A 19,591-nucleotide genomic window follows, 5' to 3' on the forward strand; every position below is an offset into this window, starting at 1 on the left:
CAGTAGTGATCCTGATGTGGAGCCACGGTATCAAGGTCCCATCCACACTCCTGCTCCCGCAGACTCAATTGCAAGCACAACGGTCAATCATGACGTTACACCCCGTATTTATAGCATCAAATAACCAGTGTTGTGGGTAACACATTTAACAAGTCATGCGAGCTATGTAATCAGATTACTTCTCCCAAATAACTAATAAAGTAACACATTACTTTTAAATTTACACCAAAATATCTGAGTGACTTTTTCAAATAAGTAATGCAAGTTACTTTGATTTCCCATTTATTGACTGACAGCTCTCCTGTCCCCATGTTGAGAGAAATCGTGAGTAAACGCTGAGGCGTTGTGTACACACAATGGTTATTGTAGTTCTAGGCTAAATGTGAATTTATTCATCTCACTTGCACAAAAACAGATTCAGTATTCCTCAAAATGAAAATAAACAGTGAAGTGCAAACTCAGAATATTACACAAACCTGAACTAATTAAATGTGTTAAATGGCACAAATATACTTTATGTATTTAATCTTACTTTATTAACCAACGTATTTGCTGCTGACCTTCGATGATCCAATTCAACCATATTTATAAGGAAAAATGACTTTAGATAAACATCACATTTGTGTAACATTTTTTGTTTTTATTGTTGAAGAGTGCTGAACTTTTTTGTCTGACTTGCGCCCTTTACTGTACAGGCCTGAATTTGCATTTCCTTCACCCTGAGGCTTATTTATTTCACTTATGGTGTGAAAGGGCCTTTACTTTGCCAAAAATAGAAGAACTTTTTTGTTATTAAAAAACAAACAAGCAAGCTCAGCCCAGATGATAAAAAGTAACGCAAAAGTAACGTAACACATTACTTTCCATAAAAAGTAACTAAGAAATGCAATTCGATACTTTTTTAGGGAGAAATCCAATATTGTAATGCGTTACTTTTAAAAGTAACTTTCCCCAACACTGTAAGTAACTAACTAAAACCAAACTTACTGGAAAAACAAAAACTTCAATATATGTCTGCATCATAAGGACAAACAAACAAATAAATAAAATAAAAATATATGCACAGATAAATCATTTATATTATATATTGCAATATTCCATAAAAATAAGAATTGTCCATTTTGATTGACCCAATTAACAAAAAATCACACTTGCATGAAAAACACAACAGTAATTCATAAAGTTGTGTGGTCCTTAATGAGCACAAATATAATGAACTGCTGTCTTTTTCTCTCAACCATGTTCCATGTAACCACTCTGACGCCAACCTCATCCAATAACATTAAACAGAGAGCAAAACAGGAATACAGAGACAGTGATCTCGTTCATTACTCAAGTGTGTTTAAATTTGCTTTTCATTTCTTTCGGGAAAAAATATTCATAAGTCACATTCGAATCTCCAGAGAAAATAAACTGGGCCATGTGAGTCATCGCCTCTTTCACACTAGCATATATGTTAACAGTGAGGGTTGTTTCCTGTGATTCTGACCTCTCGTCCATTGCTGCCTTTTTATCTGCTGCTGCTCTCCAATCAGCCTCACTATTGCTGTCAGAAGAACACTGAACTAGAGCAAAGGCTACACAGAAGAGCAGTGACTGAAGCAGAGCAGAGATGATGGAGAGATGTTAAAGATTGCTGATGACAAAGTAAAGCTGTATTTACAGAATGCTTCATGGCTTTTTGGAAATCATTGTTGTAGGCTTGGCACTGATACCACTCACAGGCATACTATGAGCTTTCATCTGCTTGACATTAAATAAATGTGTCATGTCTGCAGTGTACATTTGTTCAAATCTATAATGTCTAAAATGGAACAGACTGGTCACTCAGTATACTGATTGATATATTACATGTTCCTGAACGTGCAAGTGCATTGCAGACGGATGGTGTGCAAGCTGTCCACTAAAACTCCCATTGCACTGCCTTAAATGGGAATCGCATAGAAACAAGCCATGTTTTCTGTGTGGTTCTGATTAATACCAGATTCGACTACACTGGCCCTCATCCAGTTCCCACCCAGGGACAAGCCGATTTCTTTTTCTTACACTGTCGAACACATTAGTGTATGCCATGATCTGTTCCCCTATTTTAGACACATCTTTCTTCTTTTATAAATGCCTTTTCTCTGAGTCTTGACACAATGCCAGTTGGAACAACAGGCCAAATAGTTCAAATGGGAGTTGGATCACTATACACTGAGCACTTTGCTGCAATAAACTTGGCTGTGTCCAAGGCGAACTTTATGGGGGAGTTTACAAATGCAGTCTTTAGTTTGTAAACGGTGACGTTACTATTATACGCAAATCAGCATGATGTAAGGTGTGAGCATAAAAAATGGCATTGCTTTATATTGTACTTTGTGTAATAATAATAATAATAATAATAATAAAGTGTTGTTATCTGGTATATTATTATTAGATATAATAATATATTAAAATAATTGTATTTTTGTACATTCTTAAATATATTGAAACTATAAAATAAATGTTTTACATTTAGTGTCACGTGAACCGCTGCAGCGTGAGCATAGTCTGCTCCGGTCTAGAGACACGAGAGCACAGAGTTGGATCTTATGCGCGAGTTGGCACAGACCACAAAACGTTTGGACACATTTGAATTCTACAAACCCGATTCCAAAAAAGTTGGGACACTGTACAAATTGTGAATAAAAACAGAATGCAATGATGTGGAAGTTTAATATATTTTATTCAGAATACAACATAGATGACATATCAAATGTTTAAACTGAGAAAATTGATCATTTTAAGGGAAAAATAAGTTGATTTTAAATTTCATGGCATCAACATATCTCAAAAAATTTGAGACAAGGCCATGTACTACTGTGTGGCATCTCCTCTTCTTTTTATAACAGTCTGCAAATGTCTGGGGACTGAGGAGACAAGTTGCTCAAGTTTAGGAATATGAATGTTGTCCCATTCTTGTCTAATACAGGCTTCTAGTTGCTCAGCTGTCTTAGGTCTTCTTTGTCGCATCTTCCTCTTTATGATGCGCCAAATGTTTTCTATGGGTGAAAGATCTGGACTGCAAGCTGGCCATTTTAGTACCCGGATCCTTCTTCTACGCAGCCATGATGTTGTAACTGATGCAGTATGTGGTCTGGCATTGTCATGTTGGAAAATGCAAGGTCTTCCCTGAAAGAGACGACGTCTGGATGGGAGCATATGTTGTTCTAGAACTTGGATATACCTTTCAGCATTGATGGTGCCTTTCCAGATGTGTAAGCTGCCCATGCCACACGCACTCATGCAACCCCATACCATCAGAGATGCAGGCTTCTGAACTGAGCGCTGATAACAACTTGGGTTGTCCTTGTCCTCTTTAGTCCGGATGACATGGCGTCCCAGTTTTCCAAAAAGAACTTCAAATTTTGATTCGTCTGACCACAGAACAGTTTTCCACTTTGCCACAGTCTTTTTTTTTAAATGAGCCTTGGCCCAGAGAAAACGCCTGCGCTTCTGGATCATGTTTAGATATGGCTTCTTTTTTGACCTATAGAGTTTTAGCCGGTAATGGCGAATGGCACAGTGGATTGTGTTCACCGACAATGTTTTCTGGAAGTATTCCTGAGCCCATGTTGTGATTTCCATTACAGTAGCATTCCTGTATGTGATGCAGTGCCGTCTAAGGGCCTGAAGATCACGGGCATCCAGTATGGTTTTCCGGCCTTGAGATTGTTCCAGATTCTCTGAATCTTTGGATGATATTATGCACTGTAGATGATGATAAATTTTTCTCTGAGAAACTCCTTTCTGATATTGCTCCACTATTTTTCGCTGCAGCATTGGGGGAATTGGTGATCCTCTGCCCATCTTGACTTCTGAGAGACACTGCCACTCTGAGAGGCTCTTTTTCTACACAATCATGTTGCCAACTGACCTAATAAATTGCAAATTGGTCCTCCAGCTGTTCCTTATATGTACATTTAACTTTTCTGGCCACTTATTGCTACCTGTCCCAACCTTTTTGGAATGTGTAGCTCTCATGAAATCCAAAATGAGCCAATATTTGGCATGACATTTCAAAATGTCTCACTTTCAACATTTGATATGTTATCTATAATCTATTGTGAATAAAATATAAGTTTATGAGATTTATAAATTATTGCATTCCTTTTTTATTCACAATTTGTACAGTGTCCCAACTTTTTTTGGAATTGGGTTTGTACAAACAATGCTGTAATTTAAAGCAATATGGAGGAGAAACGGCTAGAGATTATGAGGAAAATTGGGTTTTTATGAGCTCAACAGCTCTGGCAGAGCTGTGATAGGCAAAATGCTATTGACTATTTTTTAAAAAAAAGGGGAGTCATCTAATGGCATAAAAATGTAACTTCTGTTGCTTTTAACGGTCAGGGACTATTTTTTTCCAGCAGAAGGAAGGCTTTTAGAAAAAGTTTACTTCATGAAAGTTGCATCGATACATATTTCTGGCTTTAATATTGGTATTGTGTGGTAACTGTTTTATAAAAGCAATAAGATACTTGAGGCTATTGCTGTATAGTGAATAAGTCATGATACATTGCTTACTTACAACATTTGACAAATACTTTATCTGTAATAAACAGAAAAGGATGCATTAGAGAAAAGAGTGTTTGGGAAAAAAACTGTCAAAAATATAATGATGATGATTATGATTATTATTGTCATTGTTATGTATACTGCATTATATTTTACATAGCCTATTATAAATAATAATTATTTCATTTTCCAGTTTCTTAAAATAATAATAAAAATCATACGTATTTCATTTGTATGCTTACAACATTTGACACTTCAAAGATTGCTTTAAAAAAATATATATTATTATTAAATTAAACTTCAACCAAATCAATACAGTCAGAACTACAATATAATACATATAAACATAGAAAAACATACTGCCAGGGCTTAGGCTAATAATTATGTAAATATATTAAAGGACTCACATATTATAGACAAAGTTTTATTGGCTTTCTTATTATGTGAAAGAAAAATAGTCCACTTTAAACCCTGCCTAGGTCCCTCCATATTACGTCATCAACATGAGCCACGAATCTTGACATTCAGACGCATGAGGAATGTTTTCATGAGTTTTTGACCTTTACCTTAACATTTACCTTTAAAGTGAATCCGGTAAGTGTATTTTGTACACCTTTATTTTACATTCACACAGAACGGCCTGTTATAGAGACTCGGCCTCAGTAAAAGAGATTTGTGCAAACCGGTTAGCTTAGAGCTAGAAGCTGATTCTTTGACTGCAAGTAACGTTACGTTTAACGTGAACATTTACTACATTTCAGGGGACTGCAAACCTTGTACGGCATGTCCGGGCGTCAAGCTTCAGTCCATGCGAAATGGATCATTGGTCAAGTGATCGGAACCAAGATGAAGAAGACGGCAAAGGTTCGAGTTACCAGACTTGTGCTTGATCCATACCTGCTCAAGGTAAGAAGGTTGATATTTTGCTATGAAATATACGTGTGTGTGTGTGTATATATATATATATATATATATATATATATATATATATATATATATATATATATATATATATATATATAAACTTACACACACACACACACACACACACACACACACACACAGTACAGTCCAAAAGTTTGGAACCACTAAGATGTTTAATGTTTTTAAAAGAAGTTTCGTCTGCTCACCAAGGCTACATTTATTTAATTAAAAATACCGTAAAACAGTAATATTGTGAAATATTATTACAATTTAAAATTCTAGTTTTCTATTTGAATATATTTCACAAAGTAATTTATTCCTGTGATGCAAGGCTGAATTTTCAGCATCATTACTCCAGTCTTCAGTGTCACATGATCCTTCAGAATTCATTCTAATATGCTGATCTGCTGCTCAAGAAACATTTAATGTGTACAATTGTACAAAATATTTGCGTACAATGTTTTTTTTTTTCAGGATTATTTGATGAATAGAAAGTTCAAAAGAACAGTGTTTATTTGAAATCTAATCTTTTGTAACATTATAAATGTCTTTACTGCCACTTTTGATTGATTTAATGCATCCTTGCTGAATAAAAGTATTAATTTCTTTTCAAAAAAATTAAAATTCTTACTGACCCCAAACTTTTGAACGGTAGTGTATAATGCTACAGAAGCTTTGTATTTCAGATAAATGCTGTTCTTTTGAACTTTCTATTCATCAAGGAATCCTGAAAAAAAAAAGTACACAACTGTTTTCAACATTGAAAATAATCATAATTGTTTCTTGAGCAGCAGATCAGCATATTAGAATGATTTCTGAAGGATCATGTGACACTGAACACTGGAGTAATGATGCTGAAAATTCAGCTTTGCATCACAGGAATAAATTACTTTGTCAAATATATTTAAATAGTACACAGTTATTTTAAATTGTAATAATATTTCACAATATTACTGTTTTTTTTACTGTATTTTTAATTAAATAAATGTAGCCTTGGTGAGCAGACAAAACTTCTTTTAAAAACATTAAATCTTAGTGGTTCCAAACTTTTGGACTGGACTGTACTCTATATATATCATTTGGTTTGTAGCCAAAATGGTCCTGATGTATTCAATTGTTTCTTTACAAGTATTACAACAAAAGGAAGACCTACTTTGCCCATGATGCTTTGGAGCAGTGCACTGTTGGGGATGTTGTTTTGTTGAAGGCCTTGCCGGAGAAAAGATCCAAACATGTCAAACATGAACTCGCAGATATTGTGTATAAAGTTGGGCAGGTGGTGGACCCGCTCACTGGGAAAAGGGTTGCTGGGAAGCAGTATTTGGAGCCTCTAACGGAAAGCACAGAAGACGCAGAAGTATCTTTAACAGAAAAACTGGAGCAACTGAACATTACTGCCTCAGCACCCCCTTCACCCTCGTAGCGTTGTTTCTGTTTAATGCAAATGTCTTCTCTTGATTTTCACATAAAATATTATTATTAAACTCACTGCCTAGTATTTGCGTGGTCATTAACCCTACATAGAAATACTGTTTGCCGTCTTTTTTTTTTTCATAGACCGACAAATTAACAATACAATTCTGTTATTAATATTATGAATATTAGTATATGTAAATCACAATTCCTACATAACTATGGTTAATAAACTTTCCACTAGTTATTTTCTTTGGGAAGTTCAATGTGCCAGCGCCCTCTAGTGGAAGTAAAGACCAGTAATCCATTCCACACTAGTTTCTTGTCATTCATTGGTGATGATGGGTCAGATCATGTTGTAAGGTCCAAAAATATAAAAAAAATACATTAAAACATTTAAACACATTTGTTTTATACCACATTTACATAAAAACATGTAACCTAGCATACTCTATATAGTGTATAAATTGCATTTTATACTAAAGTTAAAAGTTTTCTATAATCCAGAAGACAATTGTTTATTTAAAAGATAACTGAACAGTAATACTGATATGACTTGCATAATTATTTGAAAACAATGTAAGTCTTAAAGATTTAAAAAAAAAGATGATTTCTATTCATTTTCCTATACATTCTGACATAAAAGATATTTAAATTACTGTATCCATTTATACAATGTCAGTTACAGGGAGATTTATGACACAGTCTATTCAAAAATATACCAAGATAGGAAAAAAGCCAACAATCAACCTTAAATCTGTATGTCATGTGATTACCATGTCTACCTGAATGTAAACCACACATTATTTTACTTCTATCATATGATGATGTTGCATGTTTGATTTTTCGGCACAGTAAAGTGTTTCTGATTGGTTCTCACTGTGCCGACTCCACTGTCCTCTGAATGTGAGACACTTCAAGCACTGGCATGAGGAGCTGGAACGCATCCTGGATGTATGATGCACTGTTTGATGCCTTAAAATTGAAAATAAAGTGAAAGAAGATTTTAATACTCCTGTGCAAACTTGAAAATATTAACATGCAGGTCTTTTTTTTTTTTTTAAATTTAGGTTTATTGTAATGTACATGACCATTTTTAACATAAAGAAAAGACAAAGACAAGCGAGCCGGACATAGAGACAAACCTCCAGAAAAACGCTGGTAATGAGTGGATTGAGAACTTCTCCTTTTTCAGTTGCCTGAAAAACAAACATTTTGACTCCATGGAATTTGAAAATATACAATAAAAATGCAATAATATAGGACATAATAAAAATATATTTTTGACCTTTTTTCAAATGCTTTTTCTCTAAAACACTACCAATATTATTATAATGATCATAAACAATATTAGAAATCTCTAGACAGAACTATAAGTAGTGAAGTGTCTTACCCCAATTGTAGTCAAACACGACGTGAACTTTTTGGACAGTAGTGATACCTCCTTGCAAATAACAATAGTAACTCTGAAAGTGAAACACATTATGATTTTAATTTCTCCTAATACCAATTTTGCACTATTTCTGCAACAATATAACTCACTGTGATAAAACTTTGGCTTGTTCCGCGGCCGTTGCCCCCTCAGTGTTACAGTGAAGCAGCATTTCAGCTGTTTTGTGAAACTGCTCTATGGATCTGGCCGTGAACTCGGCCAGACTTGTAATGGCAGACAAATGGGCCTCCTACAAATAAGAGTAACTTGAATTGTCAAAACACAATACAAATATACAATATTCTATCTTCTATCTATATTTTGTCATCATTTACTCACCCAAGTTGTTCCAAACCTGTATGCATTTCTTTTTTGGAAGAATGTCTGTAACCAAGCAGATCTCACCCCCATTGACTACCATAGTGTTTTATCTTCCTATTATGGTAGTCAGTGGGGGAGATGGTCCTCACTGCAGAACACGAGATACAGGGGACGAGGTTGGATACAGATCCCTTGACATATCCCTAAACCTACCCGTCTCTGCCCACTGGATCTTGTGTTCTGCAGTGAGGGACTATGGTGACTGCAATGGGGAGCGAGATCTGCTTGGTTACAAACATTCTTCCAAATATCTTCCTTTGTGTTCAGCAGAACAAAGAAATGTATACAGGTTTGGAACAACTTCAGGGTGAATGATGACAGAATTTTCATTTTTGGGTGAACTATCCCTTTAAAAGGCTAAATGCCTTTTAAGGGATAGTTCACGCAAAAATGAAAATTCAGTCATCATTAATTTTAGGCTAAATAGCAAGAGTTGCAGACCTCAACGCTACATTTTTTCACTGCTGGTTCCTGTTCTTTCTCCTCTTCACTTTGCAGCTTCATGTTTGTGATATGGTTGAATGCGTTTTTTCTGGCCTGAGTAGATATGAGTAATGGTAAATAATCAGACACACAAAATACTTGATTACAATTATGAAGAGATGCTGAAGTGATACCTTGCTTAGTTTGTCTGCTGATGTGGAGATCTGTAATTTTTCAAGAAAATCTGTCAGTTCCTTCACAAAATCCTCTCCATCATCAACTGAGGATAAAAATTAAGATATATGTTCAAAACAACATTGTTGTTAATTTACTGAATCTAAAATTTCAAAAGGGGTCCTATTATTATAATATAATATAATATAATATAATATATTATATTATATATGAAGACTTCAGATGCAAAAGCCTAAATTAACGTATACTATGTGTGGGCAGCATTCACTCATTATTGTTATCTCATTTTTGACCGAGGTGGCTTTTAGAGGCTTTTGCAAAACCGCACACTCAAATGCTCACGAAGAAGAGTGCTCGAGTCATGTAAGTGGTTAAATATACTTGCACCTCAGCTCAGAATGCTTTTTTGACGCGAGGTTAATGTAAACACAGCCCACTGCGAACACCCTTGAAATTCGCTTCAACCTTTTCATACTTTATGAATGATTATTTTAGGTTTAAGTGGTGTGTGCAAAGGAACTGGAAGCAGACAGAGTACAGCTGTTTCTAAAGCATGCAGTGCCATCTTCTGTTAAAAACTAAGCTCAGAATCGATTTGAAAGAGAATTGCCATACATTGGAAAATATCAGAATTGCTCCAGATATATAGATTTAAATTTTCAGCTTTCTTTAGTGTGTAATGTTGCTGTTTCAGCATAAAAAATGCTCCTGAATTCCCTGCAATGCCTCAACAGTAGTCTTGAATTTTCTTCTGGGAACAAACAAGTCACAATATATCTCATTTAAATAATTCCCACCCAAGGCGTACGCAAAAAAAGGGGCGAGGCCTGGTTGAGTTGTGCTAGTAGTGTGTTGAAACTCGCAGTTATGGTAAGGGTTATTTCTGAAACATGCTTGAAGTGGTTGACCAATCAGAACACACTGGTCCAACTGACCAATTAGAGCACATTGCGCTTTTCAGAAGGAGGGTTTCATAGAGACAGGAACTAAAAAGAGCGTTACTGACAGACTGGGAAGAGAGGTGCTGCAACAATGTAAATATGTGAAATAGGCCTGCACGATAAATCGTTATAAAATCGCGATCTCGATTCACCCTGTTCACGATTTAATTTTTAAATGACTTCGATTTAAAAAAAAATAAAAAATCAGCCTTTATTTTGAAAGGACCGCTCTCACAGGGCTTCACCCTCAGCCAACGACAAAGCGCCTGTTGAAATTATGATTTCAATGTTAAGTCAATGTAAAGACGCGTTTACGCGCGTCTGGAGGTCTCACGGCGCGGAAGACGCGAATTCGCCTCATTCGAGCGTCAGCCAGAGATTTATGACACAAGTTCATACTTCAGACAGGAATAAAAACGAGCTCGCTTGGAAGAGTGTCGGTGAGGAGATTGGGCTACCTGGTAAGTTGTAAATACACATTTCACTTTTGAGTCACGTACAAGTTTATCGACCCGCAGCCTTCCCGCGACGCTGACCCCTACGCCGCTGTTCTGCTCTCCAGAGCAAATACAAAGCGGTGGCTCTCTCGATGAACGCACGATCAACATCAGCCATCTTGCAAACAGACAACCGCCTAGCAGTTGCCCCTCACACAAGAAGCGGATTTCGCCTCGGACGCGTGTCAATTTCGCTTCAAACGCTTGTTTTTTACGCGCGTCTATTTCGCTCTAGACGCGCGAATGCATTCAAAATGTTCAAGCGGCAAACTAGACGCGGTAGACGCGAATTTGACTCTCTATTCGCGTTTGGTGTGAACGCTAGTCTCGTGTTTCACTCGTCGAGCGAGTGCGGTAGTTCTATTCATTGAAGCCTCTATGTTTACAGGCTTGTGGTGATGTGCAATGTTCTATAGGTGCCAAAACAAATATTTTTGGTACGTTACTTCCAATTTGTTTTGTTTTGTCATGGTTCATGTGTGCAATAAACATTACATTTCATGAGAAAAAAATCGTTGTAGAGAATCGTGATATCAATTCTAAGCTAAAAAATCGTGATTAATATTTTTCCCAGAATCGTGCAGGCCTAATGTGAAAAATGTTTTTTGAACATTCAAGCATGAAAACCTGCTCTAAGAGAAATGAAAGAGACACAAGCAAGACTTTGAAAAAGGGCATAATAGGACCCCTTTAATATATATTTTACTCTAACTTTGTATTCGTTGTACTTTTTACCTTTCACTTCATCCTCCACCTCATCATCAAACTCCATGAGGGAAAACAGTTCTTTAATGTCCTGTAGTTCCTCTCTCAGTTTAGCTAACTCCTCACCTGACAGAGTGGTCAGCACAGATTTCACCTGCACAAAAACACAACACCAGCATTCAAATCCTTCACCATTTTAAATATTATCATTGTTTGATTTTGTGTAAAAAAAAAAAAAAAAAAAAAAAAAAAAATCTATTGACCTTAGCTTCACTCTCTCTAGAGAGGATCTCCAAAGCCTCCAGATGGGACAGGCCTTGAAACTCATCAAACAACATCCCGTAATGAGCCTTTTTGTCTGTTTCTGAAGTGATGTTTTCAGCTTTCTGCTGCTCCTCACGTTCCTTTGCTTCCCTTAAGACCTTTGATAGATGAAAAATAGAATCGGGTCAGAATCATTCTCAAACAAAATCAAATCGTGAATCGAGTAAAGTATAAGGTCATATATTAATGTAGGAGTGTCAGATGGGGAGTTGAAGTTGCTATTAATATATTCCATCTCATTAGGACACACAGTCATCATAGCTTCTGCACCTGTGACAGTGTGGAGTTTCTGTTCATCAGCCCCTTGGTTTTCTTAAAGCCAGGGTCTCCCTCTGCTATCACATCCATGGTCTTCTTCCCAATAAACTCCAATGCATCCAGACCACCACTTATTACTGTTTTACCCTAACCAACAAGCATAAGACAGAATAAATACATATACATATACAATCAAATGAAATATATAGTGGGTACAGAAAGTATTCAGACCCCCTTAAATTTTTAACTCTTTGTTATATTACAACCATTTGCTAAAGTCATTTAAGTTCATTTTTTTCCTCGATGTACACACAGCACCCCATATTGACAGAAAAAACACAGAATTGTTGACATTTTTGCAGATTTATTAAAGAAAAACTGAAATATCACATGGTCCTAAGTATTCAGACCCTTTGCTCAGTATTTAGTAGAAGCACCCTTTTGATCTAATACAGCCATGAGTCTTTTTGGGAAAGATGCAACAAGTTTTGCACACCTGGATTTTGGGATCCTCTGCCATTCCTCCTTGCAGATCCTCTCAGGTTCTGTCAGGTTGGATGGTAAACGTTGGTGGACAGCCATTTTAGGTCTCTCCAGAGATGCTCAATTGGGTTTAAGTCAGGGCTCTGGCTGGGCCATTCAAGAACTGTCATGGAGTTGTTGTGAAGCCACTCCATTATTTTAGCTGTGTGCTTAGGGTCATTGTCTTGTTGGAAGGTAAACCTTCGGCCCAGTCTGAGGTCCTGAGCACTCTGGAGAAGGTTTTCGTCCAGGATATCCCTGTACTTGGCCGCATTCATCTTTCCCTCGATTGCAACCAGTCGTCCTGTCCCTGCAGCTGAAAAACACCCCCACAGCATGATGCTGCCACCACCATGCTTCACTGTTGGGACTGTATTGGACAGCTGATGAGCAGTGCCTGGTTTTCTCCACACATACCGCTTAGAATTAAGGCCAAAAAGTTCTATCTTGGTCTCATCAGACCAGAGAATCTTATTTCTCACCATCTTGGAGTCCTTCAGGTGTTTTTTAGCGAACTCCATGCAGGCTTTCATGTGTCTTGCACTGAGGAGAGGCTTCCGTCGGGCCACTCTGTCATAAAGCCCCGACTGGTGGAGGGCTGCAGTGATGGTTGACTTTCTACAACTTTCTCACATCTCCCGACTGCATCTCTGGAGCTCAGCCACAGTGATCTTTGGGTTCTTCTTTACCTCTCTCACCAAGGCTCTTCTCCCCCGATAGCTCAGTTTGGCCGGACGGCCAGCTCTAGGAAGAGTTCTGGTCATCTCAAACGTCTTCCATTTAAGGATTATGGAGGCCACTGTGCTCTTAGGAACCTTAAGTGCAGCAGAATTTTTTTTGTAACCTTGGCCAGATCTGTGCCTTGCCACAATTCTGTCTCTGAGCTCTTCAGGCAGTTCTTTTCACCTCATGATCCTCATTTGCTGTGACATGCACTGTGAGCTGTAAGGTCTTATATAGACAGGTGTGTGGCTTTCCTAATCAAGTCCAATCAGTATAATCAAACACTGCTGGACTCAAATGAAGGTGTAGAACTATCTCAAGGATGATCAGAAGAAATGGACAGCACCTGAGTTAAATATATGAGTGTCACAGCAAAGGGTCTGAATACTTAGGACCATGTGATATTTGTGAGACATGTGATCGCTCTGTGCCAACGGACACGCACTATAAGTCAGTATCACTCTCTCGCTGTTTAGTGCTGTTGACGTCTTCGTCATCCTCATCCTCAATAAATAAAGTTCTTACAGTAAAATGAAGGTGCTAGCAGTGAGTCAGATGGAGAGAAATCCACCACAACTGACTGCAAATGGGCATTCAGATCTGCCTCCATTTTGTTAGCAACACCCAACTTCCGACAATTCAATCAATTCCCGAAGGACAAAATCAAGTCCCGCCCTCTCATTTCAGATGCCATTTCACTCGAATAGACATCACAGTAGAGAAGCTGCAGTCCGTAAGTTTTGCCCCTTTTGTCGCCATCTCTGTTTGAAACCTGCAACTGCAGTTATTTGTGAAACTAACAACTTTACGTGGGTTGTGCATCGGTACAGCTCCTTAGCGCGGATGAATCTAATGTTTTGAGGTGTATGTGTAGGCTGTGAGTCACCACACCAGTGTGGATATTCACTGTACTTCAGAACTACAGATACTACATCTTGGAAGTATGTCCAAAATAATAAGTTTTGTCATTTGAACAAGTAAGTAACATGTCTGCCAGTTTTGCTCTGACCAACTGAGAAAAATGTTTTACAATAAATCTGCAAATGGTGATTAAATCTAATGATTGCAAAGTTAGCTCATATCATGTCAAACCATGCAAATTATTATTATTGTTATAATTTGTTCTCAAACTGTTAATATTAACATCAACATTGCATGACCATGTGTATTGTGTGTATTAGCGTTATCTAATTAGCATTATATACCCAATAAACCATTAAAATGTCTTACCTGTCCAGCAGAAAAAAAAACAATCTCTGCGTCCCTTATAAACCCGTTCAAAACACAGAGTTCATACCACTTTTCAAAAGCCCTGACGACAATTATTCTAGTTTTTGCACCAGCTGTTAATGATGATGGTCGTTTTTACCTTTCTTAATTACAATCTGCCATCAAAATGACAAATTCAATTATTCCAGCTGCTGTAAAAAAGAGGCTACAAATGACTGCCACCTGCAGCATCTTACATCATCCTTCTTTATGTATACAGACATGACGTAATGACACAAAGGCAAACTCCTATTTCCCATGGAAACCTACCAGTATCACTCAAATTAAAAAACATTACAAGCTTACCATTGTGAATAGGGCTATGGTAAGAAAACAGTATTGAAGACTGGCTGGTGGTTATGTACTTGATCAATAACTGATTTGTGATAATTTTTAACCAAAAAAATGTATGAACTGCAGCTTTAACAAACAGGCTTTTTAACCACACAGTATCATTATTTCTGTCTAACAATAATTCAAATGATCACAGAAGTTCTGGGATAAAATTTTATAGTTAGTATATGTTTATGGAAGCTATCAAAGTAGAGCAAATCAACTTTTGAAAGTAACTTGGCACTTCAATTAATGATTGTATCGATATTTGTCACTGAATCATTCATACAAGAGATTTATTCAAAAACGCTGATTTATCCAGTAATGAAACAAGTGAATAATTATATGAGTGAGGCATTGAATCATTCTTTCAAAGAGTTTTTTTTTTTAAATAATTCAGATTAATTAAATATTTTAAAGTGACTGCAGCAATTAACATTTTCTCAGATTACATTATTTTCTTTAGTTGTATCATGTTTGAAAAAAAACCCAAAAAACCCAACAACGCGATTCTCAACTTATCTAGAATCGTGCAACTCTAGTATCATTGAATAACAAAAAATATGAAAAAATAAATATAGAAACTCAAAATAAATTTGGTTTTAACATTATTTAGCATACATTTAGCTTGCCCTTACCGTACTCTGAACTACAGTGGATAAAGATGACAGCATTCCCATACTACTGGAGGAGATCATTCCCATAGCACCACCCATCCCATACGTCCTCTCCCCTTCATCTTTATTTGTCTCACTACTGTCTGAACCTGCAGGCAGAAGGCAGAAAGATCAATAAATACTAAGGATATGCAAGACCATGTATACCAATTCACGTCAAATGAAGCGCATGTAATTACCATCATTTTTTTCCTCCTTCACTTGAGCTGAAAGCTCCTCAGGGCTTGGGACTCCAAGAGACGTCTCTGCTTTTTCAATGACCTGTGTCAACCCTTGGCCTTAGACAATGAAAAACAGTATTAATACTAATGTGTGTTGATGAGGTAATAAGCTGTTTAATAAAAAAAAGTGAAAATCTTGTGCCACTTACCCACAGTAGCTACAGTGGCAGTAGCAGTGGAGAGGATTGATTTACCCCAGCTGCCCCAGTAACCCCAACCTCCCTGGGAAACAGTCGTCTCTGGGGAGGTCTGATGGGGAAAAAGTTACTGTTTAGTAATAGATCAGTTTAGAATAGTTTTTGACATGATTATAAAAGGCAAAGCTTGGCTAAGTTGTCTGATTCATCACAACAGACTGGGCCAGCTGACCAATCAGAGTAGACTGGACTTTTCGGAAAGGCGGCTTTGAAAAGACAGGAAATAAAACAGTGCATTTCAGGCAAAGGGTGAAAAGAGGTGCAGCCACAATGTACAATGTTTTTTAAACTTTAAATCATTTAAATGTACTTTAGCCCCAGACATAAAATTATAAATTAAAAAAACTATGAAAAATTATAAAAACTTGATGTAAATGAGCATACGGGCACTAAAAAAATACATTAAAACTAAAAAAATCATTAAAAATCACATCCTTGTGATCTTCAAATTCACAAATGACCGCTATAGGAAATTAATGGGAAAATACGATCTTGACCAAAATAAATGTGGTGATGTTATTTACATCAAGAAGTGCATCAACTTTTGATCAAGATATTTTATTGACAATGCAAGAGGTGAGCACTCTGTAAAGTCTCCTCCAGCACATCTCAAAGACTTTCATTCAAGTAATTTTAAGAATTATATTTTACAAATTGATAAAAAAATATCTAGTTTTTAGTAGTGGAAATGTAATTCTTGATATCAAAAATTTGTATTTTAACTAGTGAAAATTGAATTCCTGATATCAAGAATTAACATTGTTACTAGTCGAAATGTAATTCCTGTGCAAATGTAGTACTGTGCAAAAGTCTTAGGCCACCACCAGCTTTGTTGTTTTAGCAAAGTTTTAATGACCATCCATATTTATTTCTTGGTCTTTATTACGCTACAAACAGAAAATATAGGAAATATGTACACAAAATGTAAAAAAAAAAATCAGAACAAAATGGGTTCTTTAAGCAAAAATCAGTATTTAGTGTTACCTGCTAGACTTCTTCCAGTTTCTGAAAGAAAAAAATCTGAGAAACCTCTCAGATGTAAAAATATTTTGCATAAAATATGTTTACATATAGTCAAAAAATAGCTGAATTTATAAAAATTACCTGTTCAAAAATGTACATACCCTTGATTCTTAATACTGTGTGTGATTACCTGGATGATCCACGACTGTTTTTATGTTTTGTGATGGTTGTTCATGAGTCTCTTGTTTGTCCTGAGCAGTTAAACTGCCCAACATTCTTCAGATAAATCCTCCAGATCCTGCAAATTCTTCAGTTTTCCAGCATCTTTTGCATATTTGAACCCTTTCCAGCAGTGACTGTGTGATTTTGAGATCATCTTTTCACACTGAGGACAACTGAGGGACTCAAAAACAACTATTAAAAAAGGTTCAAACATTCACTGATGCTCCAGAAGTAAACACGATGCATTAAGAGCCAGGGGGTGAAAACTTTTTGAATTTGAAGATCAAGATAAATTTTACACAATTTGTCTTCCGGGAAACATGTGAGTATCTTCTGTATCTTCCTATGGGCAGTACTAAATGAAAAAATTAGATATTTAAACAAAATAAAACAAATTTGGACATCTTCATCTTGTTTAAAAGTTTTCACCCCTCGGCTCTTGATGCATCGTGTTTCCTTCTGGAGCATCAGTGAATGTTTGAACCTTTTTTAATAGTTGTGTTTGAGTCCCTCAGTCATCCTCAGTGTGAAAATACGGATCTCAAAATCACACAGTCACTGCTAGAAAGGGTTCAAATATGCAAAAGATGCTGGAAAACTGAAGAATTTGCAGGACCTGGAGGATTTTTCTGAAGAATGTTGGGCAGTTTAACTGCTCAGGACAAACAAGAGACTCATGAACAATCATCACAAAACATAAAAACAGTCGTGGATCATCCAGGTAACGACACACAGTATTAAGAATCAAGGGTATGTAAATTTTTGAACAGGTAATTTTTATAAATTCAGCTATTTTTTGACTCTATGTAAACATCTTTTATGCAAAATATCTTATTCAGGACAGTAGTAAATAAAAAAGAACACACATTTTGCATTATCCCTCTTATTTTGTTAAAATAATTAACAATTTGCAGATTCTGCAAGGGGTATGTAAACTTTTGAGCACAACTGTATATAATTATTACTATTAATAAAAATAATAAAAGTAAAAGTGCAAAAAAAGCATACATTTGAAGCACTTTCTGCTGGTAGTGGTGTCTCTAGGATCTTCTGTTCTTCTGTTGGAGATTTATGTTCTGGTCTTTTCCTCGTCTTTCGGGTTGGTGCTACATCAGTAGAGCTGTCACACTGAGCATCAGTGGAGGGCTCATCTCGGGGGGCTGATGACAGCTCTTCTGCCTCTTGATCCATTGATTTCTCTGTTTGTTCACTTGTGGAGCTTTCACTGTGGGACCTTCTTAACACATATCAGCCTCCTGAAATGGACAAGTAAATAATTTATAACTAACTTTTAATGCAAAGGATAGGTATATGATATAATAGTGTACATGACAGTATAGTCTATGGAATTGAAAACCAACACCAACTTCAAAACAGCACAACGTGTCATACATCACAAATTACTGAGGCTAAGGATTAAGATGATACTCAATAAAATAAGATTCAAAACACAGATTATAAACATTATTGGACTTCTAGAGATGAGTTAATCATGAATAGCCGGTATAATTGATGCTGGAGTACATACTAGCAAGATAAACCACATTGTCTGTCTGTCGCAGTGGCATACTGTACAGTACTGTATTTAAAGCTAAGCTACCTTTCCTCAGCAATAGTAGTTAGTCAACATCCAGTAAGCTGGACGCTATAAAATCATTATAGGGAAGAAGTTAATATTAAAATAAATAAGTGATAAACACAACATATCCAACCTATTGCTCACTGTTTCTCTTCTCCGTCGTCCGGCCACGTCACTGGACTTAGTCCTCTGCTGTGTTTTGTTTTTCCCGTTACACTCTCTCTTCCATTGAGGAATGTAAACATCGACTCAACATATTATTCCGCCACCTGCTGTTTGGAGGACATTCTTCACTACACATGCAAATTATAAAGGAAAATATTTTAGTTAAATTTAATAAATGACTGTATATTGTACGGTGTCTAACTGTGTCACATAAATTTTTACAACCTGTTATATTAATCATTGCTACAATTATAGCCACATTTCATCAAAATTGGCTTAATTATTAGAATTTTCCTCTGTGTATGCTAAGATACTTAAGATACTAAGATATTTTATCCAATTAACAGGTTTTTACTGTATAAGATGGTAGTTAAATTCCAACACATAACTTTAAAATAAATATTATACACTTAATGTCGTAGCTGTTCAGTTTTATTGAATGACACATTTGTTAAGAAAAATATAAAAAATATATAGTTTAAATTTTGTATTTATTATTATAAAGATTCTCAAATAAAAAAAATATCAATATTATAAAACAGTAGTAAAAAAAAAAAAAGAAAAAGAAAGAAATTCACGCACGGTTCACAAATTACAGTTAACTTCAAACCCCATCTCAAAAACTACACGCCCCAGAAATTCACGTCGAATCTGATTGGCTGGCGTCACACTATTGTGTGTTTTTGGC

At 36.2% G+C, this 19,591-nt stretch overlaps 2 protein-coding genes across 2 annotated transcripts; one reads left to right on the top strand and one right to left on the bottom strand.

Annotated features, from left to right (window-relative positions):
• Positions 1-4,470: 4,470 nt before the first annotated feature.
• On the top strand, positions 4,471-7,065 carry mrps17 (mitochondrial ribosomal protein S17). Its single transcript, XM_067376254.1, has 3 exons — positions 4,471-5,133; positions 5,301-5,445; positions 6,593-7,065. Exons 2-3 carry the CDS (start codon positions 5,323-5,325, stop codon positions 6,884-6,886), a joined length of 417 nt encoding a protein of 138 aa, XP_067232355.1. The 5' UTR covers positions 4,471-5,133; positions 5,301-5,322; the 3' UTR covers positions 6,887-7,065.
• Positions 7,066-7,267: 202 nt separating this feature from the next.
• On the bottom strand, positions 7,268-18,961 carry fam114a2 (family with sequence similarity 114 member A2). The gene is made up of 14 exons (XM_067376253.1): positions 18,872-18,961; positions 18,168-18,415; positions 15,927-16,026; positions 15,736-15,834; positions 15,518-15,645; positions 12,045-12,179; positions 11,714-11,872; positions 11,481-11,604; positions 9,307-9,392; positions 9,131-9,226; positions 8,419-8,558; positions 8,270-8,342; positions 8,022-8,075; positions 7,268-7,851 (listed from the first exon to the last, which is right to left on the bottom strand). The coding sequence occupies exons 2-14, from the start codon at positions 18,348-18,350 to the stop codon at positions 7,753-7,755; spliced, it is 1,476 nt and encodes a 491-aa protein (XP_067232354.1). The 5' UTR covers positions 18,351-18,415; positions 18,872-18,961; the 3' UTR covers positions 7,268-7,752.
• Between the last annotated feature and the right edge of the window lie 630 nt (positions 18,962-19,591).

Source organism: Chanodichthys erythropterus, chromosome 22 (genome assembly GCF_024489055.1).
Source record: "Chanodichthys erythropterus isolate Z2021 chromosome 22, ASM2448905v1, whole genome shotgun sequence".
Lineage (NCBI taxonomy): Eukaryota > Metazoa > Chordata > Actinopteri > Cypriniformes > Xenocyprididae > Chanodichthys > Chanodichthys erythropterus.